General features: G+C 37.4%; 2 protein-coding genes across 2 annotated transcripts; one reads left to right on the top strand and one right to left on the bottom strand.

The window, feature by feature from the left end:
- The first annotated feature begins 218 nt into the window (after positions 1 to 218).
- On the top strand, positions 219 to 11,819 carry mat2aa (methionine adenosyltransferase 2Aa). Its single transcript, XM_008424108.2, has 9 exons — positions 219 to 547; positions 2,624 to 2,701; positions 4,005 to 4,127; positions 7,323 to 7,435; positions 7,509 to 7,652; positions 8,465 to 8,683; positions 8,809 to 8,991; positions 9,099 to 9,232; positions 10,071 to 11,819. The coding sequence occupies exons 1-9, from the start codon at positions 454 to 456 to the stop codon at positions 10,171 to 10,173; spliced, it is 1,191 nt and encodes a 396-aa protein (XP_008422330.1). The 5' UTR covers positions 219 to 453; the 3' UTR covers positions 10,174 to 11,819.
- Positions 11,820 to 12,125: 306 nt separating this feature from the next.
- On the bottom strand, positions 12,126 to 16,620 carry sftpba (surfactant protein Ba). Its single transcript, XM_008424107.1, has 10 exons — positions 16,508 to 16,620; positions 16,381 to 16,430; positions 15,960 to 16,034; positions 14,143 to 14,265; positions 13,933 to 14,046; positions 13,764 to 13,844; positions 13,496 to 13,676; positions 12,708 to 12,766; positions 12,568 to 12,633; positions 12,126 to 12,490 (listed from the first exon to the last, which is right to left on the bottom strand). The coding sequence occupies exons 1-9, from the start codon at positions 16,557 to 16,559 to the stop codon at positions 12,577 to 12,579; spliced, it is 792 nt and encodes a 263-aa protein (XP_008422329.1). The 5' UTR covers positions 16,560 to 16,620; the 3' UTR covers positions 12,126 to 12,490; positions 12,568 to 12,576.
- Positions 16,621 to 24,992: the final 8,372 nt, after the last annotated feature.

The following is a 24,992-nucleotide window of genomic DNA, read 5'->3' as shown; positions in this document are numbered from 1 at the left end:
CTGAAAAAAATGAAAGATGTCCACAACTTTTTGACATATAAACATCTATTTAAAACGTGTTCACTGTACCACCTTTACTTTCTAATCTTCTTTACAATTAATATTATCCTCTTCTATAAAAACGTGAAAGTTCTAAGTTAATCAGAACCAGTAACTCTGCATGCAGTGCCTTCTCTCCTCATGGATATATTTGTTTTGCTGGAGTCGGAACACGCCCCTCAGCACCACATGGTCCAGCCGGGGCTCTGCATCAGTTGGCTGTAAGCAGTGGACTGTGGGAGTCCAATAAATACGGCTCCCTGCTCCATTATCGTCCACTCAGCTGGCTGCTGCCGTGGTTGTGTGTCGGTAATAATCCCAGGTGGTGAAGGCTGCTTTTGGTGTTACAGTCTCCCCTCCACCCCCGGCTCTGCAAACAGGACTCTGCTGCTAGCCTGCGTTAGCTTAAACAAAATGAACGGCCACCTGAACGGTTTCTACAGCGACTCGCCTCATGATGAAGACTGCTTCCTCTTCACCTCCGAGTCAGTCGGAGAAGGTCACCCTGGTAAGTTTTAGTATTTTTGTGCAAAGCGCCGTCCATTTTACTGACCCAAATAATTAGCCTAGCATCCTGTTAGCCTCTCAAACAAGGTCATGTGGCTGATTGTTGTGAGTTTGTCTGCCCCGGATTATTGTCAAGCTCGATATGCTAGTTGTTTTATGTGAAATAAAATGTCTTAAAAATCTGAATTGGTAATAAAGTTTAAGCAAAAATGAACGGGTTAAACAAAAAATGTGATTAAAAATGTGTTTGAGCAGAAAATTAGATAAAGCTGGCTTTGAGCCGCTACATTGTTACATCCAGCTAAAAGCTAAACTATTAGGCAACTCTCATTGTGCTTTTGCAGGAGCGAGTTTCACACAGTGTACTTTAAGAAAGATTTGTAACATTTTTATGCTGGGAAGCTGTATTTTTAGACCGATGGGAGGCTCCGGTTTGTGCTGTAGCAGCACTGTGGCTAGGTGCTGAAGCTAACATGTGTCAGGACTTGTGGTGCCTGTCAATCACATGTTCTCTTCAGTCTGTTTTTGGCAGACTGAGTTGTTTCATGACTTCGAAATGTTTCACACTATACTATAGAGGTATAGTTCAACATCTATAAAACATGGACCGAGTACCTTGACTTAGAGTTAGGTGAAATGGGGGGGATAACTAAATGTAAAAAAATATATTTTCTGTGTTGGTTTTGATAAATGTCACCATTCGGCTTCAAATCGGCCTAGTTTCAAAGGTAGTATCTGTTTAACTACAAACTTAAAGAACAAATTAAAATAAGTAAAAACTTCATGACAAATACAATCAATTTTAAAAGAGCAAATATGTTTGAATAAAACTGGTTCACACTCTACTTCTTGCTCAAATGTTTCTTAGAACTATTAATTTCTTTGTGTAACAGAGCAAAAAAAAAATCTAAGTTCAATATTTAGACTAGAATGTAGTATTTGACAGAGGCTGCTGTGTTTTACAACATGCACCTTTCATAGAAGGTTTATAGAAAAAGGCAACAGGATGATATTAATAAAGATATGGTTTTGAACATGCATTTTGTGAATGCAAGTTGTGGACTTGCTGCCTCTCTCTTTTAAAACACACCAGCTCTACTGCTAAGGATAATGGGCTTACCTCTACGTCTAAGTACCTGACAGACTATCTGCCCATCTGTGGGTGTAAAGAATCCAAATCGATGAATTTTTTTTTTTTTTTTTATTTGACTCTACATTGATGAACTTTGGGTAAAATTACCTGCAACACATCCAGGCGTATTTGGATTCTTTCAGCTTAAGTTTGCCACCAAAAATAAATCTGTGAAATGTTTACAATTTCACACACAACACAATGGTTGGTGTCATACAGATCTGAATGGATCTAGAGATGAAATGGTTCAGGCTGGATTGGCTCATCCCTTTGCTAATCTGTAGGTTCATTTTGTATCCATGCTTTGCCGTTTCAAATATCTGCCTGAAGTTTTAATTCTCTTACAGATGAATAACCACTGAACAATCTACTTTTAATTGTATATTCTGTGAGTTTTGCATGAAACCTTTCCATTTCTTGTGGTTCTGATCTTTGTTTGGACCAGTTGACTTTTATGAAAGATGACAGATCAAATAAAAATTACCTCAAGGGACTTTTCTGCTGGTAGATAACATTTATTGGAGTCACATAACCACATTTTCTTGACGTACAGAACTAGTAGATTATAGATAACTGCATTATATTGCCTAAAAGCAGAAAGTACACAGCATAACAGCCACAGGCTACTGCCACCAGCTGACGCTTTTTTAGGTAAACACACAGATAAGGGACTGCTGCATCATGTAAGAACACATGCTATTATTGAGATGGATGCCGAGGTTTACTGGAGAAAGGTTAATGCTGACTTCAGACTCATCTGATTCGTATGCAAGTAATTAAATAGATCTGCTACATTAAAATGGTTTGATTCATTAATAGTTTAATAAAGGTTAAAACACGACCTAATAAAACGAATTAAAGCGTTATTACAGAAAACATTGAGCTGAGACTTTCCATTTCCTGCAAATGTTCTTAAGCTTTTCCTATTACGTTGTTCCCCCACAGATAAGATTTGTGACCAGATTAGTGATGCGGTGTTGGACGCTCACCTGAGACAAGACCCTGACGCCAAAGTAGCATGTGGTGAGTAACCACAAAGGTTGCTCTTTAAGGGTGAACTATTGTATTTCCTTGAACAGGTTAGAATATGTCTATGGATAGAAAACGCTTTCATTTCATTTTTTTGTGCAAAATCATTGTATAATGAGATTTTAGTCTTATCAGTTCTGCCTTTTAACATGTTAGAGAATGAATCAGCCGACTATAAAGAGATGCAAAAATGTCCAGGGGGGATTGGGACAGTCAACAGTAACAAGACAGATAACTGACCCTCGAACAGACAGAAACGGCTCTAAATATCTTCAAAGAGAGGCAACGGAACAAACTGAAGAGACATTCCAACTAGACGTGACATTAGATCCAGAATGGAACTGTTGTTTAACTGTCTTAGTGCCTCTTGTCACTTCATATCCAAGCAAGCAAACAGAATCACAGTTATACAACTGTACATCTTTGAAAAGCAGAAGTAGAGCCTCCTGCACAACTAACAAGAATGCATAAAGTGGTTTCTTTATGCATTCTGGGCAACAAAACACTTGTTTATTCCAGCAGCCATTGTACAGCACATAAATACAGCTGACCAAATGTGCAGGAACTCTGCTGGGGTTGCTAGGTGATGGGCAGTGCCTGCTGATTAGTGAGATTAAATTCGGAAGGTTATTGAAACCCATCTTTTTCCAGACCCAAAAAAACTTTAAGTTATTGCCAAAAACCAGCTCTTTTAGTTTTTATATGTTTTTATATGTGCTTGGTTTGTTTTTAGAAGCAGCACAGACCCAAATGGAAATATAAAAATTTACGAAATGGGACTTTTGAATAATTGGCCCTCTTAAAAAACGAACAAACAAAAAGAAAAAAACTGCAGTGTTCACACTTACTCTTAGATCAGCGGAGAACAATCTTCAGATGTTTTCATGGGATTAATTGGCAGAAATAATATTCATCTTAAAAAAAATATTGACTCATTCTACCCACACTCAATTAAAGCTTAAAGGTCCCCTTTGTTTTTCTGGTCGGAAATGATTGTTTGCTTTGTAGCTGAATACACCAGGGAGGCAGATGATGAAAGCTGCAAAAGCTTTCAGGTTCGAGTGCGGTGGTCTTTAATGGACCAGACGAATAAAGTGAATATTGTTCTGTTTGTGGTTGTGAGCTTCTCCTCAACTTCATCTGAATAGGACTGACAATGTTTTATTGTCACATGGTTTTGTTCAGCATCAAAGGCAGCAAAGTGTAACACGAGTAGTGCAGCGTTGGTGTTTAAATATTGTTGCACACTGAATTAGATCTGGATCTAGCACACCAAATGTTTTCTGTTTGTCCCCAGAGACTGTAGCTAAGACGGGGATGATCCTGCTTGCGGGGGAGATCACCTCCAGAGCCACTGTTGACTATCAGAAGGTCGTCAGGGAGACGATCAAGGACATTGGCTATGACGATTCCTCCAAAGGTACGCTTGTGGAGAAAGAAAGCTGGTTCAGACCCAGTTCAATGCTGATAATTAAACATCTTTTTTTTTTTTGTGGTTGGAAAAGAGATAAACATGGTGATGGTAAAAAAAATCCATATTTGCTTAACAAACTAGCCAATAATCTCGAACTTGCAGATCTCTTCCTTTAGTGTTTTCACTGAACTACACAGCACTCTAATTTAAGAGGGACATTAACCTACTTAATACATTTTAGAACTGGGTCCTATTCATTAAATATATTTTAAAGTAATTGCTTAAAGTTGAAGATGGGGAAAATATGCTCAAAGCTAATCTAAAAAAAGAAAAAAAAATTGATAACTTTTAGGTAATGAACCCGTCTAGTGCAAAACGTTGTGATAAATTTAATGCATTTTTGATTCATGATTATTCTTTGATTTAAAATGAGAAGCTGATTGTGTAACGTACCAATGCTGTACAAGTTTCTTTGTGGTTTTACGAGGAAAATAATAGTTTTTTTTTTCTTTTTTTTTTTTTCGTCCAAATGGAAAATTATGCAAAACAAAACTTTTAGCTGTTACATTATCAAACCAACAGTATCAGGAAATAATTGTTTAAAAATTTAATTAACATTAATCACCACAAAAATCTCCTTACGTCCCAGTAAGGAGATTTTGTGCGGCTGCAGCTGCTCTCATGAGCAATGGTTTTCTGGATTGAACAGATTTTGTCGTCAGAAGGTGAAGCTGATTTGTTTCCCCAAGGTCTTAGTTATACCCTAAATCTAGAAGCAGATTTCTGGAGAGAAACTTTGGAATTCTGAAGGTGGGGCTTTACACACTGACGCTTTTGGACTCTGGGATCTTTCAGAGTGAGAGCAGACATGGACTGTGCTGCTTTGAGGTCATCGAGGGGGAAATGGATCCGTCTTTGACCAGCTCTGCAGTGAACACCCAGAAAATGACATTAATTTAGCCTGTGCAATATTGCGCAAGACAATCTGACTTTTCATCTGACGCTCTACAGAATAATGGACGTCAGGACTACAGGGGCTCTGAGTATTATTTTTGTTGTTGAATGAATTGAAAACATCCTTTTTCTCTCCCTGTTTTCACTCTAGACGTGTTGAACTGACTAAAGTCTTTGTCTAAAGTGCCAAACAAAAGAAAAAGCTATTTTTAGGAAGTCTGATTCTCCATATCTTATTCGACTAAGAGTTTACGATGTAGAAATAGAGGTGAGGTAAGACATGTTATTTCAGCAAAATGGCTCTATACCCAGTGGTGGGAAGTAACGAAGTACATGTACTTCGTTATTGTACTTGAGTACAATTTTCGTGTATCTGTACTTTACTTAAGTAGATTTAATAATGGATACTTTCTACTTTTACTCCACTACATTTTACAGTAMKTATCTGTACTTTCTACTTCACTACATTTCTACAAAMKKKYSSKKTWMYYSKTWMMWYCMARWYSSMKTKRKSYTTTTTTCCGTTAAAATGTGAAGTTCAGGGAYTTAAGGTGGCGCCATAAAATCCGAGCAATAACGTGACTTAGTGTCTGTTGTCACCCATTGCCTCCCCCTTTACTCGCTTGCGGAGCTCCAGACATGCGCAGTGGTTTCCTCTGAGCGTCAGTAATATAATAGCGCTGCATAAATCATACAATAAAATCAGCAGCGCTTCGCTTTCACAGACGGTGGGACTTTGTCCAATTTTTAACGTCACTTGGAAGGAAAGCTTAAAGAAAGGTAAGCTCCGTGGACGTGATGCTAGCAAAGCTAGCTGTATTGACTGAGAGGTGTTGCATCTGCGATGAAAAAAAGTTGTCACTCATGCGCTGAATTACTGTGTGGAGGGGTTGACTGAGGTGTTGCATATATGGGACAACGCTGGGACCAAAGTGCAATATAGTAATATGACATTCATGGACAATCCGATTCTTCTGGACGGATCTTGACCAAGTCCTATAGTACTGAAGCCTCAGTGAGAGCCGTTCTTTGTTCTTGTAATGCTCTGCGTACACTGCAGTAGCTATTTTATTTCATTAAAATATCTTTATATTTAATTGGCGAATAAATAAAACAAGAACGTAGCAACACAGAGCATGCTCATTGCTCTTTGTTTTCGTCACCTGTCATGGTGGCAGACGTTGCAGCAGGAGGGAGGATGAGAACAGTCACGGTGCTCCTTCTGCTTGGTTACTTCTTGCTTATTGGGCCTTGGACAGTGTTCATAGTTGAGCGTTGTTAATTACTATGTTTAATGGTGCAGACAATTATTATTTCTGACATTAGCAATATGGGCAACCGCCCAGGGTGTTATATTTTTAGGGATGGCAGGAGACCTCTGTGTATTGTGGCACAGAGATGAAAGCAAAACAGAATGAAGAGTTTGAATTGATACTGGTTAAGTTTATTTCAGCTCTAAGTATTTAATATCTAGGTGTTTTATTGTTTTATTGTCATGTAGCGCGGGGTGCTGGTTTTGATTTGGTCTTGGGTTCGGTGGTCTAGACTACAACTCTGCTACGAGGCTCCTTGGTTCCAGGTCCTCCTCTGCCAGTTGGATTTCTTTCAAAATAAATGTGTGGCAAAAAAAGTGAAGTTCATGCTGTTAGGACAGGAGACCAGATGTTTCCATCCCTGAAATTATGATGCATAGAATCACATATCTAAGTCTAAACTATGTTACAGAATAAACTCAATAAAAACATGTTTTATCTGTGGCATTGTTCATTAAAATGGCACATTTCTGATGTATTAAAATTAAATACGATCAGTTCACTTAATGATATTAGTGATTAGGCAATGCATTCAGCAAGTACTTTTACTTTTAATACTTAAGTATTTTTAAAAGCCAGTACTTTTTTACTTAAGTAAAATGTTAATGTGGTACTTTGACTTTTACTTAAGTACATTTTTGTCTGTGTATTTGTACTTTTACTTAAGTAAATTTTTTGAGTACTTTCTCCACCACTGTCTATACCACATCACTAGCAGTAGGTTCAGAGTAAAAATTATACTTTAATGCCTAAAATGTGTTGCCGAAAAATCCAGAAATATAAAACTGGGAAAGAATGTAATAAAAAATGTGACAACTTTTTAAATTAACAATGGAGGTTTGGCTAATTACCTGGTAAAGTATTGTGGTTCTTTGCAGGCCGCTGTGGCCAGGTGAAATGATTCTCCCTTTGAGGTCACGACCTTTGTTCACAGGTTTTGACCATAAGACCTGCAATGTGCTGGTGGCTTTGGAGCAGCAGTCTCCTGACATTGCTCAGGGCGTTTATCTCGACCGTAAAGAGGAGGACGTTGGAGCCGGCGATCAGGTTTGTGTTCGGTCAGCAGTTCAACAAATCGTTTTGTTTGACCTCGTTCATCCTGTGACTGCATTTCTGACAGGGCCTCATGTTTGGTTATGCCACGGACGAGACGGAGGAGTGTATGCCGCTCACCATCGTCTTGGCTCACAAGCTCAACGCCAAGATGGCCGAGCTGCGTCGGGATGGAACGCTGCCGTGGGTCCGACCCGACTCCAAGACTCAGGTTAGACGAGGATAAAGTTAGCATTTATTATTATTATTGTTATTAAACTTGCTGTAGTTTAAAGGTCAATTAGATAATTAATTTAAAAAATGTAGATGGATGTCATCCAAACTTTATAATGTTGGGTGAGAAGAATTTTACGTTTACATATTTTAATTTTAAAACGAGTATTACTGCCATCTAGTGGTTACTTTGCCTGTCAGGCTCTTCCTATGTATAAAGTACAAGTAGAATTATACATTTTAAAGATTTTTTTTTTTTCATAATTTAATACTTGACCTTGATTTTTTTTTTTTTTATTTTATATATGTTTCAGATAGGTCAGCTAAAATTTTCTTTAAAAAATTCTTAACCAAATGTAAGTCTTTTTTTAAAAGGATTTTATTTGGGATCTTTAAGTACAAATACACCTCGCATGGTTGTGTAATGCAGGATCAATGTTAATAATTTATTCAGTGTATTTATGGTGAAACGATATGTTTGATAACTTGTATACACAGACCAAATAAATATTAAACAATTGGGAATACAAATTTTGTAATTTGGGTCCATTACTATGAATATTTTATGATTTACAGTCTCCACTCTGTTATCACTTAAGATTCTTCTAGTGCAAATGAATAAAAGCATTTATTTAGTATTAAGACTGTTATATGAATCAAAGTTGTTGATGCACTAAAACTGAATAAGGTTCCATATAACCAATTAGAACATGTACATTCTTGTATATCTCCATAACCCGCAGAAACAGTTTAATCATCACCAGGTTCTGTTTAGATTTTACGTCTGAGTTCTTCTTCTCCTCCGTCCAGGTGACCGTTCAGTACCGACAGGACCGAGGAGCCGTGGTGCCGCTGCGTGTCCACACCATCGTGATCTCTGTGCAGCACGACGAGTGTGTGAGTTTGGAGGAGATGCGTCACAGCCTGAAGGAACGGGTGGTGAAAGCCGTGGTCCCGTCTGGTTACCTCGACGACGACACCATCTACCACCTGCAGCCCAGCGGCCGTTTTGTCATTGGCGGCCCACAGGTGAGAGAACGGCTTTGCGAAGACTTTACTAATCAGTTTAAGGCATCTGGATTGCATATCTTCATATTTATGCTTAATGTGAAAATATAATGGCTTTCTGTAAACGTACTCCATCTTTCCTGCAGAGTGATGCTGGTTTGACTGGGCGTAAGATCATAGTGGACACCTATGGAGGGTGGGGAGCCCATGGAGGCGGAGCGTTTTCTGGAAAGGACTACACAAAGGTCGATCGCTCTGCGGCGTACGCCGCTCGCTGGGTGGCCAAATCTCTGGTTAAAGCTGGACTTTGCAGACGCGTCTTGGTCCAAGTAAGAACACACCTGGCCTGGTGTTGAAATGAGAGATAAATGAACGAATGAAGCAGAAACGTCGTTAAAATACCTTCAGAAATGATCAAATCTGTCTGCGGTTTTAGGTTTCCTATGCTATTGGAGTTTCCCATCCTCTGTCTGTCTCCATCTTCCATTATGGGACCTCGCAGAAGAGCGAGAGAGAGCTGCTGGACATCGTGAGAAAGAACTTTGACCTCCGCCCAGGGGTCATAGTGAGGTAAACTGTTAATAATCTCCCAAAAAACAAAACTAAGGTGATTTTTTTTTTTTTTTTTTTTTTTTAAAGCAAAGCAAGACATTTTTGTGCAATTCTGCAAATAAAGATAACAAAATGACTCAATATTTAGCTAAAGGTTAAAAGAAATTCATAAGCTTTGGCCTTTTAAATATAAATATTACTTTTTATGAAACTGTTTCTTGTTTCTACAACATAGTTGAGTAAAACAGCAGGAAGCTGTAGAGGTCAAGATGGGGTCTAAAGGATAAAAGATTATCTATTTTAGCTGCAATTGGTATACATTTTAATTAAAATTATGCAGAATTGAAAGGAAAAAAACTAAATTGAATATCCTGCTTTGGCCTTGGGTTGCAAAGAGTTTCCTAGTGACGAGGAAATTAACGGCTCCAATTAATGTCGAATTATGCAACCGAATGTCTGAGCATTTTACTGCATCTTCCCTCAAAGGGGTTTAAATGCTGTGGCTGTTCGCTAAAGAATGAAGTATTGAAATCGACCAGTTGTTCAGCTCAGTGACCGGCTGTATGTTTGAGGTGTTGCCTTAAAATAAATCCGCAGCTGGACCTCCCAATTAAATCAAAAGTGGATTTATCAATCAGATGCAAACATCCAGGCTTTCCCAGAAGTCATAGTAAATAGAAATATCTAACTAAGAGACGCTTCCAATATTCTGATGTGATTTTTTTTTTTTTTGCTCATCATTTTTGGCGTTTAACAAATAGAAATGAAGCAATAACTAAAAGAAATGAAAGACAAAGACTTATTCGTGTATTTTGCTGTATTTTCCTAATGAATGATGATTTTTTGTTTCTCTAAGGGAGCTCGACCTGAAGAAGCCCATCTACCAGCGCACGGCTTCCTACGGTCACTTTGGTCGGGATTTGTTCTCCTGGGAGATTCCCAAGAAGCTGAAATACTGAGGCACTCTGATCCCATCTCACACACACACATACACACCGCCCTGCAGATAAACCTCTTACCGTCCTCTCCTCCTCTTCTTCGCTTTGTTTTGCTCGTACATCAGAACACCATCCAATTAGTTTGTGTCCAGCTGTTGGCAAAGTTACAATTATTCCACCTGCTGCACTATAATTTTTACTTATTTAGTATTAAAAATTAAGATTTTTTTTTTTTAGAGACAGGTTTCAAAGGAACATTTAACCTACATCTTGTTGCAGTACAGATGAAGAAAGGGGCCAGTTCGTGCTCTTTCATGTGCAAAAGGTCATGTTACAAATGAAATTCAGACCATTATGTTATTTATAAAATTGTGTGCAGCCTCTTCATGCCGTTGTTTTTTTTCTGACGTTTTACAGAGAAGTCAGAAGCTGCTAATGGTTTTGTGGTTATGTTGGGCTGCACAGTGGTTTCTGTATTATGTAGATATTTATTTTCTACCCTTAAATCTCTCTAGGACTTTTCAAACTCTGTTCAAAATGTCGACTAAGATGAACCACAAAGATCACCACCTTCCTGAACACTCCATCGGCTCAACGCTCAGATTAATTTGTGTGATGCTTGTTGCAGTGTGAGACCCAGTTTGTGTACTGAATGTATTCCTCTTCCTTTTCGACAGTCGGTGCTTGGGCGTACCAAAAGTGGAACAGGCTTTGGCTTTGAATGTTTGAGCTTCCAGCTTTAAATTATATTTAAATAAAATCTAATCTCCTCTGCAGGATTTTTCCAGATCGCCCTCCTCGTCCACTTGCTTCACCCAGATATCAGCTGAATGCCTGGCTAATTGTTTTTCTCTGTGACTTTTAACCTTGAAATATAAATCGCCAGGATATGTACTGTAAAATCTTAGTGCTGTCAGTCCACAGCTCTCATCTAGGTGGCGCCGTTTCTCTAAAAATTACAGAAGCTAAGATTTGCCTTTGGTGTCTTCAGCTCAGTTCTGTGGTTAAATATTTTAAAACGGGAAACCCTGATTATAACTGCTGCCAAAATAACCAAACACCAAAATATAACCTGAACACCTGCTTTAGTTTGAGGTAATTTATACCTTTCTGCCACTTTTCTCTTTAAAAAAAAAATTTAAACGTATTTAAGAGACAATGCTAATCATTATCTGCGTTCCTCAGCCAGTCCAGCTTTAGCTTGAGAGTGACGGCTGGTGTGTTGAGGAATCTTCTGTCCGCCATCTTACTGGTGGCGTGCAGCAGCAGGTTTGGGAGGGGCAGCTGAAGAAACTTCAAGACAAGGATTTTAATTGATATATCTTGATATCGTAACGCCACGTAGATTTTTAGAGCGCTCACTGTCTGCCCAGTAATCTGGTGGTTTTACTCGACTATTTATTTCACATGTTTGCTTTCTCAAACTCATCCACGACTCGGACAAATAATTGGTTGGTGTTGTACAGAGAAACCAGCCTGTTTACATCGTCTGCAGCTGGGAGTTTGACAAGCCGTTCCCCTTCTTTTTGTTCAATTCAGTGTTTTGTGTATTAAGTGCCTTTTCTCGTTTGCTGCAAATGAACCTAAAATCAATTTGTTACCTTCGTGTCTCTTTCTTCTTCTCCTTTCTGAATTTTCCTCGAATAAAAACTCACATGTGTAACTTGTTTGTTTGATGAGTGCTTCAACTGGTGACCAAATGTACACGAAAATACCAGCGAGAACATGAAAGCAGAACTGGGTATTTTGAAGATTTAGTCGAAGTGATCACTTCCTTTATGCATAGTTTCCATCCCAAGTTAAAGTGTCACTTCTGCTCTCTGTGAACACGTGACTTATCATACTTAACTTCATATTTACTTTAAATTGTAGCACAAAAGCCTGAATATTTGGGCTGCAGGTGTTTGCAGAATCTTGGTTTCCGCCTGCAGAGGGGGACAAAATGTGGAGTGTACAAAATACTTGCACTGAAATACCATTGGGATCATTTTATTCTAGCCAAATCAAACTAAAACAATAAAAAAAAACATGATATAAACTCTTGAAGCTTGATAAAGCTGACTGAAGGTTTAATCTTGTATACGGAGTAGCTGGGATATGAAGAATTCAACCTCCATCCAGTGAAGCTTTCATATCTTTGCAGCATTTCTTCAGTCCTGATAATTCTTGGTGCACTTTTTTTTTTCTCTTTTTTTTTTTTAGCTCAGCCAGTGTAATCAACAAAGCAAAACAAATCATAAAATGCAGTAAGATACAAAATTATATAGGGGAAAAATATTGGTAGTTAGGTTGGAGCAGGTCGTGTTCACAGGAACGGCGCCGGTTCTTCTTCTCCACCCTGTTGGAAGAAAAATGAGTGCATACGGTTTATTTCTGTTCCCTCTTTTTCTGGCTTTATTGTCTGTGTTTACTCACCTTAACGTTTCAGATTGTGTTGTAGCTCAGAGGCTTCCAGGCAAATTTCTGACAGTAGAACAGAGTCTGCATGCAGAGGACAGATTGCATGTTAACACCAGGAAGCTAAACTGGTGGCTTCATTTAGGTTGTCGACTTACTCCACATTTCAGGGCGCTGCTGACGTCTTTGCATCTGTACGCTGCCAGTGTGCACGGGTCTGTGGAGTCGGAAGAAAAACTTTGTTTTGTTATTTGTGAGTGTGGAAAACTATTCAATGCTCTGTGCAGATTTGTATCGTGAAATATTTTTTCAGTTCAGATTATTCTAATTAATGGAAAGTATCAGGGTTATAAAAGTTGAGTTATTTTATTTTTAACTTTCCATGTTTATTTAATCACTATTTTGTACCACAAATGACCAAAAATTCTGCATTTATTAATTTTGTTTTTTGCATTTAGCCATATTTTTATCTTAGATTTGTATGTCGGGTTCACGGTTTATCTAAATAATTTTCCTAAAATGTGTTTTCATATTTGTTTAAAAAAATATATATATAATTAAGTAAGGCATCTAGAAATTCTTGATACTCCTACATTATATTTTCTACTCATATTTCCTTAAAGTTCTAGTCTCATACGTGATCATTATATTAATGTTCTTGAAATTCAGAACGTAGTTTTAATAAGCAGCTTTTAGCTACAATTTCAAAGAATTTATCAGTAAATTTCTGTCAGTAGGCCAAACCTGAGCTCATGGATACGCTTTTCCAGTTTTCATAGGTTAAAAACATTTTAAGAATTTCAAGAATGAACATGTGTGTTTAGTCTGTGCTTTAAAGATAAAATAAAATAAAAACCGGGTCGTGATTTAAACCTGCAACAATGTAGACTACCGGAGACCTGTAGGTTTAAAGAGGAAAAAAACAAACAAAAAAGTGCCAACTGACCGACAACAACTTCCTGGCCTCTGCACAGGTGGATGAGGTTACAGATGACCTGCGGAGTGGCGTAGCCCAAGATTGCATCCAGCACCGTTTTGCTGTACTTGCTAATAATGACCTCGCACTGGTCACGATAAGTCGACGGCAAGATGTGGCAGATCTCTTCCAGCAGTTTGATCACGGCACCCTGCAGTCGGAAATGAGAAAAGTGACTCGGATTGACGCCACGTGTCTTCCCTCCGTCGATTTAAAGTGTGAAGTTTTCCTGACTCGCCTCAGTCCTTTCTTTAGGCAGCAACTCCTCCAAAGTCTTGAAGAAGAAAATACAGAAGGAGCAGGTTGTGGCTGGCTCCCCCTGATGAACAAACACAAAAATCCTGGATGGTAAACGTATTGGCGATAGGAAATGTTCAAACCTCATTTCACAGTAAGTGTGTACCGACATGGTCACTTTTCAAAGCAGCCTGAAGAACCTCGTTGGCAAAGTAGCTCAGCATCCTTTCACGCTCTTCTTCGGAGCCACACAGTCCGATCATCTTGCAGACCTCTGATGGTTTCTGCAGAGATAGATGGATTATTTTTGATATGTACTATCATATGTGGGTCTTTTTCTTTTTTGAAAACCCCACGACTGATTCCGGCCTCCGACTTACTGCAACGCCAGTAACAAAAGTGATGGCCAGCGGGAGCATCTTGTCCACCTCGTCTTTGCAGAGTTTGGCAGCCGGTCCGGGCAGATGTGCGCACAGAGCATCGATTCCTCCCATGATCTTTTTCTGCAATAAAATGGTTGCAATTTTATTTAAGAAAATTTGTAGAAAAAAATGCACTACTTTTCTTGCCACTAAACAAATAGTGCTAAGGGAAAAAATGTCAAAAACCAGTTACTGAAAGAGGATATGCTCTATAAAATGGTCATTTGTTTTTAGACACACAACTCGTGTTTTGTTTTGGTTAAAAGTAAAAAAAGAGTACATTTTAATCCTTCATTTCTGGTTTTAAATCAATATTAAGCCCAATTTAATATTGAACTAATGGGACTGTAGTATGTGGGGTTTCTTTGTTGATTGATACAAAGTTTCAGATATCATTTGGTTCTGTAAAATATACTTGGCTTAATTACAAAAAAAATCACATAGTTGAAAATTACTGGTTGAAAATGAAAACATTTAAAAATTGTATATGTACGTTTGAAAGCTAGTTTGTTAGAATTAGGTTAGACATTTTTCTGGCTAGTTAAAGTAGCCATTCCTAAACAAGTTGGCTAAATATTGTGGCATATTTAGCTACAATATACCACAGTATATATTTAGTTAACTAACACATTTGTTAATTAGAATATCCATCCTTACACAAGTTGGCTAAATATTGTGGTGCCTGGTTTACAGCCACAGTTTACAGCAAGATCTGTTCCACACATGGAAATTATATATATTTCAGATTCAATTGTCATCAGTCTAAATTAGACAGATTGTATACGTTTTGAATGTGTGAAAGTAACAGTGTGGTTAAAGTAAAACACAAGGTTTGTGCAACTATGTCTATAAATATGTCTTTATGTAAGATAGCAATCAAATAATGGAGCGTCTGAGATTTGTTTTCTTTCTTCTTTTAGATTTGCACATTTAACATATTTCACAACTTAAATGGTTCAGTCCAATACCTTGATAGGTAAAATGTTTCAAGCCTCATGACTAAAACAGGGTAGCATCCCTGATAGCAACGGTGAACAGAAAGTTCAACTATAATTGTTTGGTTTTTAACGACCAATAAAAAAAAACATCATCATAGTGACTGCCTAATTAAAACACCAAACAATTATAGTGGTTTGGTGACTGTAATTTTGCTTTTTGTGTTTTGAGTTAAGTTATGGTGATTAATTTCTACTGTAAATTTATTGTAAGGATTTTCAAACAAGGGCAGATGCCAGGAAGAAGAGTCGGAGTACATTCTGCAAAAATTACAGAGAGAGCAAACTAGTAAACCTTTTGGTTGAAAAGTAGAAGCTCAAGCTGAGTTTTTTTTTTTTTTTTTTTTTAGGAAAAATACTAACGCCAGATCAGAAAAAGGTCAAAATCCAAGAAAGGGGATGTTCAAGATGAGGAGAGAGAAAATTATCTCTTGAGAAACTTATTTTCAACTTCTACTAGAAATAAAAAGAGGAAGTAACCTTTTATATGTGAGAAAGCAGGAACATTTCCGTATCGTTTGCGTTTCAGTTCATGCACGACTCATCAGAGACGTTTTTCATTAAGGAATGTGAAAAATGTGTTTCCCCCTAATAACAAAACCAGTGTTTAAAATAGGATTTTATTCAACAGCATCTGCTCAACCCGCGTGTTCTAGCAGGCGATTGTAGGACATTGTGTTTTTCAGTCCTGGCCTCTGAATGTAGACATGATAGCATTATCAGAAAACCAACAAGAACACTCAGGTATGTGTTTGCTCCAATAGCTGCCATTGTTCTCACCTGCAGGTCAGCGTTGGTCAGCATGTCAACAATGAGTGCGAATATTTGGGTGCAGTCCTGGCAAACGTCCCCATTCTGGACATAAAATAAATTTTTTTGAAATCTTTTGCGTCTGACATGGTTCGTAAAGCACATGTAGAAGAACAGAATTTTAAATCTATTATGTTCACTCATCAAAAAAAAAAAGCCATTTGCATCACCGCATTTGATTTAATGCGATATAAATCCAGTTTCTTTTTCATGCAAAAAGAAAGTTGACAAATGCAAAACTATTCTTTCATTTTGGTTCAGCAAGTTATTATTTGCAAAAAAAAAAAAGTTTTTTATTCTAAGCAGTCGCATCGTAATTAAATTCTGTTTTTAATTTAGACTTAAGAAAAAAAAACATGCTTATGTGCTCGTATAAAAATTGCTCACTTACTTCACCAGGAAGACTTTGCAGATGGTTGCTGTCATAAGTTGCTGTCACATCTGCAGAAAAATATTTATTACATTTACAAAGTAGAATTGTTTCTTTTATTTTCACATTTATACTTTGAGCATCTTACCAGAGCCTTGGAGCGCAACTAAGAGAACCAAAGGTAAAATCAGTTTGGCCATGGCTGCCGTCTGCGTTTTGCTTGTTCAAACTATTTGCTTCTCACATCTGAGGGGAACTGCAAGTGGGTTTTATATCTGACAGATTTGACCTCCACCTACAAGACAAAAGAAAATGTTTGTTCAGTACAACTGCATGGGGGGGGGTTTCAGTTCCTCACACCAGCCGGGTAAAATTACGTTTCTAAAGAAATGCATCTATCACAGCTGCGGTGTTGTAGTGTTATTTATGATGTCTTTATCTCTCACCTTCTGTTTCCTCTTCTCTTTTTAAATGAATGTTTATAAGTATACTTCTGTGGCTGATTTCCTGTAATTTTCAGTAAAATATGCAATCATTTTGAACTATAAGATACAGTCTGTGCAGAACCCAATGTTGATTTATTTTAAAATTAAGATCAATTAAAATATAGATCTAAAAAAGATCAAATCACTTCAGGGCCAAACGACTTACTGGTCATTCCTTTGTAGCGACACAATAATTGAGTGGCGCTCTTCTTGTTTTTTTATCTTTGTAATTGTTTCCTACAATACTTTTTCAATCGTTATATTTGTAAAGATAAAAAAAAAATTTTTTTTTGAAAGAGCAAATCTTTGAATCTGCTGTAATTTCTCCTATGTAGTGGTAACTCTGTATTACCTTCTACCTTGCAGAACTAGGTAATACAAAACTTCTGCAAGGTAATACAAAACCTTGCAGAACTAGTAATACTCGTTTGACCTTTTTTCACAAACCCTGATATATTTTGCTAAGATAATTTTTTGCTCTAAACGAAAAGTAGTGCATAATTATGAAGTAAAAACTGGTGAAAATTATTTAAAGTCATTTTTGTAGATAGAAGCAGAAAGGCCTGGTTTCTGCAACAACAGCAGCAAATCTAAACTCTTGTGCTTTTCTCTGCACAACATAATAACTGCCACTACCCTGATTTAATGTGACAATTGGTGTGGATTGTAAGTTTTGCATGTAGGATAGACAGTTTCAGTTTGCTTTTCACTGACCTGACCACCTTCTTCCACATATTTGCTGTGACCCTATATGGTTTCATTCTAGCGATTCTCCCATGAAATCTAAACTTGCAGAAAGCCCCGGTATTACTTATCCTGTCTACAAACAGCTGTGCAGCTCCTCTAGAGTTTTCAGCTGAACTTCACAGTTTCCCTGACGTGTCAGTGTCCATTGGTCTTCATGATGCTGTTTTGTTCTCTAACAAACCTCCGAAAGCTTCACAGGACATTAAGCTTCAGTAAATATTTAGAGAGAGATTAATCATTCACAAGAAGACTATTTCAATTGGTTTTACTGGATCAGATTTTATTTTAAAAAATAGGGAAATATGTATTCTTTTTCTTCCATTTCACAATTGTTGCACATCAACATTTATGTGTTTAGAGTGAATGCCAGGCACTCCACATTTCTAACCTGTGTAATTTTTCACCATTATCTTTTTTTCTTTATTTGCTTCTGTCATTTTTTGTGTCTTAATATTTTTAAATAGTGTTATTTTTTTCAACCTCTGGTAATTTAGTAACTATGTCAAAGTTCAAATATATTACTAGCGATTCGGTTCACAGTCAAACTCTCCATTCTTTTCTCTGTATTTTGTCTGTTTGCTTTGGCCAGAAGCTTCTTGTATGTGCTGCTGTATTTTCTCATTTTGTAAACCAAACCATTTTGTACTTTTTTATGAAATTTTTCATCTTTGCCAACTAGGATGACTGTAGCGCCGCCTGCAGGACTCTTCTGCAGTTGCAGCACATGCCTTATGCACAGCATCAGCTGTGTTACTGAGCAAGCCAGTAAGTTGTTTTTATTTTTGTATTGTACAGCCGCTTGCAGTTCTCCTTGTGCATGACTCAGCACATCTCAAGCATCTTTAAATTATAGACTTGTGAATAGAAATGCAATAAATCCAAAGAAGCACTGTCAAAACCAGTGAGACAAAATTTTCCATCTGTCTGTATATATTTACAGATTTTGACATTAATATATATGTCTACTTAATGACCTTATATGCACAGTGGCGCAGTTGGTAGAGCTGTTGCCTTGCAGCAAGAAGGTTCTGGGTTCGATTCCCGGCCCCGGTCTTTCTGCAAGGAGTTTGCATGTTCTCCCTGTGCATGCGTGGGTTTTCTCCGGGTACTCCGGTTTCCTCCCACAGTCCAAAAACATGACTGTTAGGTTAATTGGTCTCTCTAAATTCTCCCTAGGTGTGAGTGTGTGTGCATGGTTGTGTGTCTCTGTGTTGCCCTGTGACAGACTGGCAACCTGTCCAGGGTGTAACCTGCCTCTTGCCTGGAACGTTAGCTGGAGATAGGCACCAGCAACCCTCCCAGCCCCACTAAGGGGCAAGGGTGTACAGAAAATGGATGGATATATGTCTACTTATTTGTTTAGACCAGGGGTGCCCAAAGTCGGTCCTCGAGGGCCGGCATCCTGCATGTTTTAGTTCTCTCCCTGGTTTAACGCACCTGGATAAAATGATGGCTTGTTAGAAGCCCTAAGAGGAATATTGACAAGCTGAAAAGGTTGTTACTACCACCAGGGAAAGAACTAAAACGTGCAGGATGCCGGCCCTCGAGGACCGACTTTGGACACCCCTGGCTTAGACCTTAGTCAGACAGATTCTCACGTTTATGTTTCCATCTTAGAGCAGGAACATCTGATTACTCAACATGAGGCAATGTACCAGTAATACTGTAAGAGTTGTGTTACCAAGTTCCACATTTGCTCAAAGGTGTCCTTATCAGCTGTATAATTACCAGCTTGAGAATTTACCACAGCTCTGAGACTGTAATATCTTCTGTAAAAAAAACAACTTAATAAACATGCATTCGTTGTAGCACTTATCCTTGCAGAGGGGCTGGTGCCTATCTTCAGCGATGGATGGAAAAGAAGCAGGATGCTGCAGGGGAAACAACCATGCAGATATACATAAGAACAATTTAGAGAGAGCAATTTAGTTGCCTTCATTGTTTTTTGGAGTGTAGGAGGAAACTGGTGCACCTATTTGTTGCAAGGCAACAAACGGTGCTATCAACTGCACCACTTTGCAGCACATAATATAATATGATGCAATATAAAATATAAAATAATATAAAAGATAACATACAACTCTTACAATTATTGACTATTCAATAACTGTGAGATGTTCAAATGTAAGTTTTTAAGCCAGTATATATAAAAGTTTTGACTGCTGCTCTGTGCAGCAAGCTGAGTCACAGTGTAAGGCCTCCAGGCCAGTAGGGGGGCCTAAAGAGCACTTGACTTTCTAATTACAATTTAGATCTCAAACGATTATTAAGGATGAGTCCACTTTTAAATTCTTTGTTCCCATTCCCAAAGACATTTATTTTAGATTTAAAAGAATTATCATATGAACCTGCTGTTAAGATGATTTTGTATTTTCTTTCCTTTGCTTATTCTTGTCTGTTCCCTTTGCTGTCTGATTCAGGCAATGACCTTTGACATAGCAGAAGGAACTTATGGGGAATTATACCTGAGTTTACAGTCAATGGTATTGGTCAACAGACCTGAACTGGATAAAACATTTCCTCAATCAGCGACTTGATTATCATATTGTTCTCTGAGGTGTTTCAAAGAAGCATCATAAACCAGATACAATAATGCAAAGGAAAGTCCTGATAGTTATTGCCACTAGTCTCCCTGTCTCCTTTAAAAGCCACATTTTCTCAACGTTTGAACAGCTTGTAAAGTCTGTACTGAAACAGAAATGACTTCCTCTACAGCCTCCGGTCATTAACAGTATCACCTCCTAAAATATTTTACCCCCAGGTCTGTTTATTCAAACAATGACGTTAAGAGACGAATTTCACGGCCAAACAAGCCACTTTCTGTCAGGAAGTAATTGTTTGCTCCCTAGTTAACTGTAAAACTAGCTGTGTTAAATAAACAACACTCAAATGATCCAACATGGATGATGTAAAAGGTCAGAAATGGAGAATAGTTTAGACCAAAGCCTATTCATGTGCTAGAACGGTCTAGTCAAAAGTCTAGATCCAAATACAATTAAGAATCTGTTTAAAAAAATGATTGTTGTTTCCATCTACTGATCTTGATGAAGGCTGGTAGAGAAAACCCTGAAATGTAACAGCAGTGCATGCCACACTTTTCAGATTTTTAGGCGTATAAATTTTGGAAAATGCATCAATCGTATTTCTTTTGTGGCTGTAACATGACAAACAGTGAAGATAGCGCTGAGGTGTGAATATTTTTTTTTCAACGCACTGTAAATTAAAAGCAGTTTGGTTTAATATCTCTTCTCTTGCCTTATCTTTGCGACTTGTAGTTAATGATGGACCAAATGGGAATTCCTGTAAAACGAGGCTGCAGCATCTGGGTCAGTAGGTCATTTAAACTGTACATATGTGCTGCTGTAAAATAATAAAAACGTTTTAATGACTTCATTCTTACATTTGCAATTATGTACTATTTATCTGATCACTTTATAGCATAAAGACTATAACTTTAAGCACAGAGTAAAACGACAGAGAAGGAAATAGAAACCCATTTTCAGATGTTGACTGGCAGTAACAAAGCCTTTTTGTTCTTATCTCACGTGGAGTCACAACAGAGACAGCAGAAGGGATTGCAACACTTTCTATTGTCCTTCGTGTTTGTTTACAACTCTGTTTGCATTGGCCTTGCCCAGTTTAAAATTTAATGTACCGTACATACAGTACTGTGCTTTATATTTCATTTGAACATGTTAGAATGCGGGCTGCACAGTGGTGCAGTTGGTAGAGCTGTTGCCTTGCAGCAAGAAGGTTCTGGGTTCAATTCCCAGCCCCGGTCTTTCTGCATGGAGTTTGCATGTTCTCCCTGTGCATGTGTGGGTTTTCTCCRGGTACTCYGGYTTCCTCCCASAGTCCAAAAACATGACTGTCAGGTTAATTGGCCTCTCTAAATTGCCCCTAGGTGTGTGGGTGCATGGTTGTGTGTCTTTGTGTTGCCCTGCAACAGACTGGCAACCTGTCCAGGGTGACCCCACCTCTCACCCGGGACGCTAACTGGAGATAGGCACCAGCACCCCTCCCAACCCCCACTGAGGGACAAGGGTGTAAGAAAATGGATGGATGAATGTTAGAATGCCTTGGAATCTGTTTTTATCAGCTTTTAAAGGTTTTTTGTTTAGGTTTTTTCTTAGAAGATCAACATCCTTTTGATTAATTTTCAGTTCAGATTTGGACCTGAAGCATGCTGGACAGAGTATTCTTAAAGAATATGGACAGAGAACCGTAAAAACTACTTATGATGCTGTTTAAAAATAATGTATTTAAGAAACAAGAAAAAAACTGAAAGGACTGAGACAGGATCCGAGTGCTTAATCATCTATCCTGTGAGTTAGCTGCACTTATAGAATAACCCTGCTGGTTATCCTACAAGGTTATACAATAACTTATTGGTTACTCTGTAAGTTTCTATCAGTTCTGTCGGTGCGTTACCTTCAGTGTCTTCCAAAGTTTCAGCTAACAAAACAAGAACAAGATGCGTCTTTGTGACATATTTCCTGAAGATCCAATTTGTAACAAGTTGCCTTTGGACACAACGCAGTTTTTTTCTTTGAGTTTTTGAGTTTTAAAAAATGTGGATTTAGTAGCATTTTTTAAATAATTGAAACATCATTCTGCACCAATGACTTGTTAAAAACAATTTATTTCACACTTAACTTCGTTACTTTAGTTTCTGATCATTAATAGGCATAAAATGCTTCATTTTCGATGCAGATAAATTGCTTAAATACAAAGTTTTGTTGGTGAAACTTGATTTTTGACTCTTTCCATGACAACTTTGGCCCTTTTTTTTTAAAACTCCAATAATATTTTTCTTTTTGCAGCAATGTGTGAATTCTAGTCTGTTTTTTTCCCATAAAGGTTTGTTGCTTAAAATGCCTTTCAAAGATGATGCAACGCCAAATTTGAGTTAAACATTTGAAGGCAACAGCTAACTCTACACAAGATGCATGCACATATTTGTTTTCTGCTTTCTTCATATGTATTCACAAGTAAAGTGGCTTAAACATTTACAGTGATGTAATTCTAATTAGTAGAGCATGACGATAACAATCCTGCATGTCAGGAATTCATTTTAGTGTCCAAGATGACTTACTGTGTCTGCCGCTGAGGACAAAGCTTCCTTATTACTACTGTAGAAAAGGTCAGGTCTGCACGACACCTCCGAGTCTAGTGAGGGATTGTCAGCATGAAGCATGATTGTCAGACTCATGCTTTGTCCCAAACCAGCTTTTCTTCCTGCTTAAGGGGAATGCACATCAGCCATTGTTCAAGTAATGTTTGAAATATCTTTAATTCGTTTCTGTGCAGAATTGTTGTCTGACTCTCAAAGGACAACTTTGATGACTGGTGTCCACACTGGCCTAAAAAAACTACCTTCTTTCTTCTGTCCCAAGTGGTGTAATGTGATTTCTTGCCACACTTAAGTTGACTAAGAGCTTCTCAGGCTTGTTTCCCCTTCCCTTTCTAACTTCCTTCAAAAAGATATTAAGACACAAGTGCAACTCTTCACTGAATGTTGCAAAAAAAAAAAAAAGGGTGGAAATGTTTCTGATATGTGAACTTTTCTGCCAAGAAGAAAAGTTAGCTGCTGATTTGTGTGATAGATTTAGATAAAAGAATATCGCCACACCTTTGCTGAGTTTATCAGCAACAGCTGAGGAGATTTTTATTGCAGGTGGTTGTAAAATGTGCAGAAAATGTTCCCGTTTTATTGGTCTATACAGTAAAGGGCAGTGAGGTCTAGTCCATTAATTCAACAGTACCAACTTCCATCATAGTATCTGGTTAGGTTTTCCCTTTTTTAACAAAAGCTCAAAGAAAATGTGCAACAATCAGCGCTACACAAAGCATAATAAAAAATTTAATGTCTCTGTTGTTATCCTGTAACATATTAAACATTAAATATAAATCAAAACGTGCAAATGAAAGACTGAACATTTATTTCGAATTGTTAAAATGCAGAAAAATACAACACAGTAGATTTTCCATTAGAGTTTGTCAAATTTGGGTTACTTTGGTCAAAATGGCATTATAGTGAGCTTTAGACTTTTCTCAGCCTATATTTTTACATTTTAAATTTCTGAATTTTGTATACTTGTTACTTTTCACCACAGACAGTACTTTAGCCCAACATTTCTGTGACTATCTTATTTTTCTGTACAATACTGGGATCATTATGATCCCAGTATTATTTAAAAAACTGTTAAATAGCATTTCCCCTCAATGCTATTTAACTGATCTCAACATTCTCAAATTTCAATTCCCTATTAAAATCTAATTCCGTTTTAATGGGCGCGTTCTTCTTTTATTTCCAATTTTGACTTCCAATGATTCACTTCGTGCTAAAGATGCTATGCTATCTTGTTTCTCTATCTTGTTTCTCTTTGGAGTCATTGACAAAATAACTACCAAAAAACTTTATTTGCTCTCTGAGCCATTGCTGCCTTGAGTTACTGTCACATTACTGCTTATTTTTTTTACCAAAATTGTCCACATATTTGTATTTCTCAAATTTACGATGCCAAAATTCAAAATATGCAGTCAAATGAGTGAGCTTAAAAATATTCAAGAACTCTTTAGTTGTATTATTTACCTTCTAATTACATAAAATATTTAATGATTAACCTCTATATTTCATTTATTGTTCACTTACTTTATGGCAGTCAAAGCTGAAGGACTTTGGCTTGTTTTGTGTTAAACTTTATTACAGTGCACCATAGCAACAAAAACAAGAAAGCCATTGTATGTGCAGAAAGGGCATCCCCATCCAAAACACACACACACACACTTAAAAGTGCTTTTTAAGAAAACATTATGTTTGACTGCACATTTATTTTCACTCTTCCTCATTACTCAACTTGAACAAATGTCATTTTTTCTGTTAACTCATCTCTGTGATACACATTTTTATTCAATACTTCATTGTTTGAAAATGAAAACATTCTGGATTTTTTTATATATTGTGTTGTATCATGAATGGTTGTACAAATGACCTTAGTAAAAGTGACTTTTTATTAAAAAAAATTTATCAACACGTCAGTATTAATATTAGTGCTTTTTAGATCTCTGACCAACACATCCAAATTGTCATACAATTGTTTATAGGTTTCCAGTGGTGGAGAAAGTACTCAAAAAATTTACTTAAGTAAAAGTACAAATACACAGTCAAAAATKTACTTAAGTAAAAGTCAAAGTACCACATTAACATTTTACTTAAGTAAAAGTAAAAMAGTCCTGGCTTTTAAAAATACTTAAGTATTAAAAGTAAAAGTACTCGCTGAATGCATTACCTAATCGCTAATATCATTAAGTGTGCCGATCGTATTTAATTTTAATACATCAGAAATGTGCCATTTTAATTAACACTACCACAGATTAAACATGTTTTTATTTTGTTTA

Source organism: Poecilia reticulata, linkage group LG12, assembly GCF_000633615.1.
Source record: "Poecilia reticulata strain Guanapo linkage group LG12, Guppy_female_1.0+MT, whole genome shotgun sequence".
Taxonomy (NCBI): Eukaryota; Metazoa; Chordata; class Actinopteri; order Cyprinodontiformes; family Poeciliidae; genus Poecilia; species Poecilia reticulata.
This window is presented reverse-complemented; position numbering and strand designations above follow the sequence as displayed.

Coding starts and splice junctions, on each gene's coding strand:
- sftpba (XM_008424107.1), bottom strand. CDS start 16,559: ATGGCCAAACTGATTTTACCTTTGGTTCTCTTAGTTGCGCTCCAAGGC. Junction 13,677..13,763: donor TGCCTAAAGAAAGGACTGAG/GCGAGTCAGGAA, acceptor TTCCGACTGCAG/GGTGCCGTGATCAAACTGCT. Junction 12,767..13,495: donor AGGCCAGGAAGTTGTTGTCG/GTCAGTTGGCAC, acceptor CCGACTCCACAG/ACCCGTGCACACTGGCAGCG.
- mat2aa (XM_008424108.2), top strand. CDS start 454: ATGAACGGCCACCTGAACGGTTTCTACAGCGACTCGCCTCATGATGAA. Junction 7,436..7,508: donor ACGTTGGAGCCGGCGATCAG/GTTTGTGTTCGG, acceptor CATTTCTGACAG/GGCCTCATGTTTGGTTATGC. Junction 8,684..8,808: donor TTGTCATTGGCGGCCCACAG/GTGAGAGAACGG, acceptor TCTTTCCTGCAG/AGTGATGCTGGTTTGACTGG.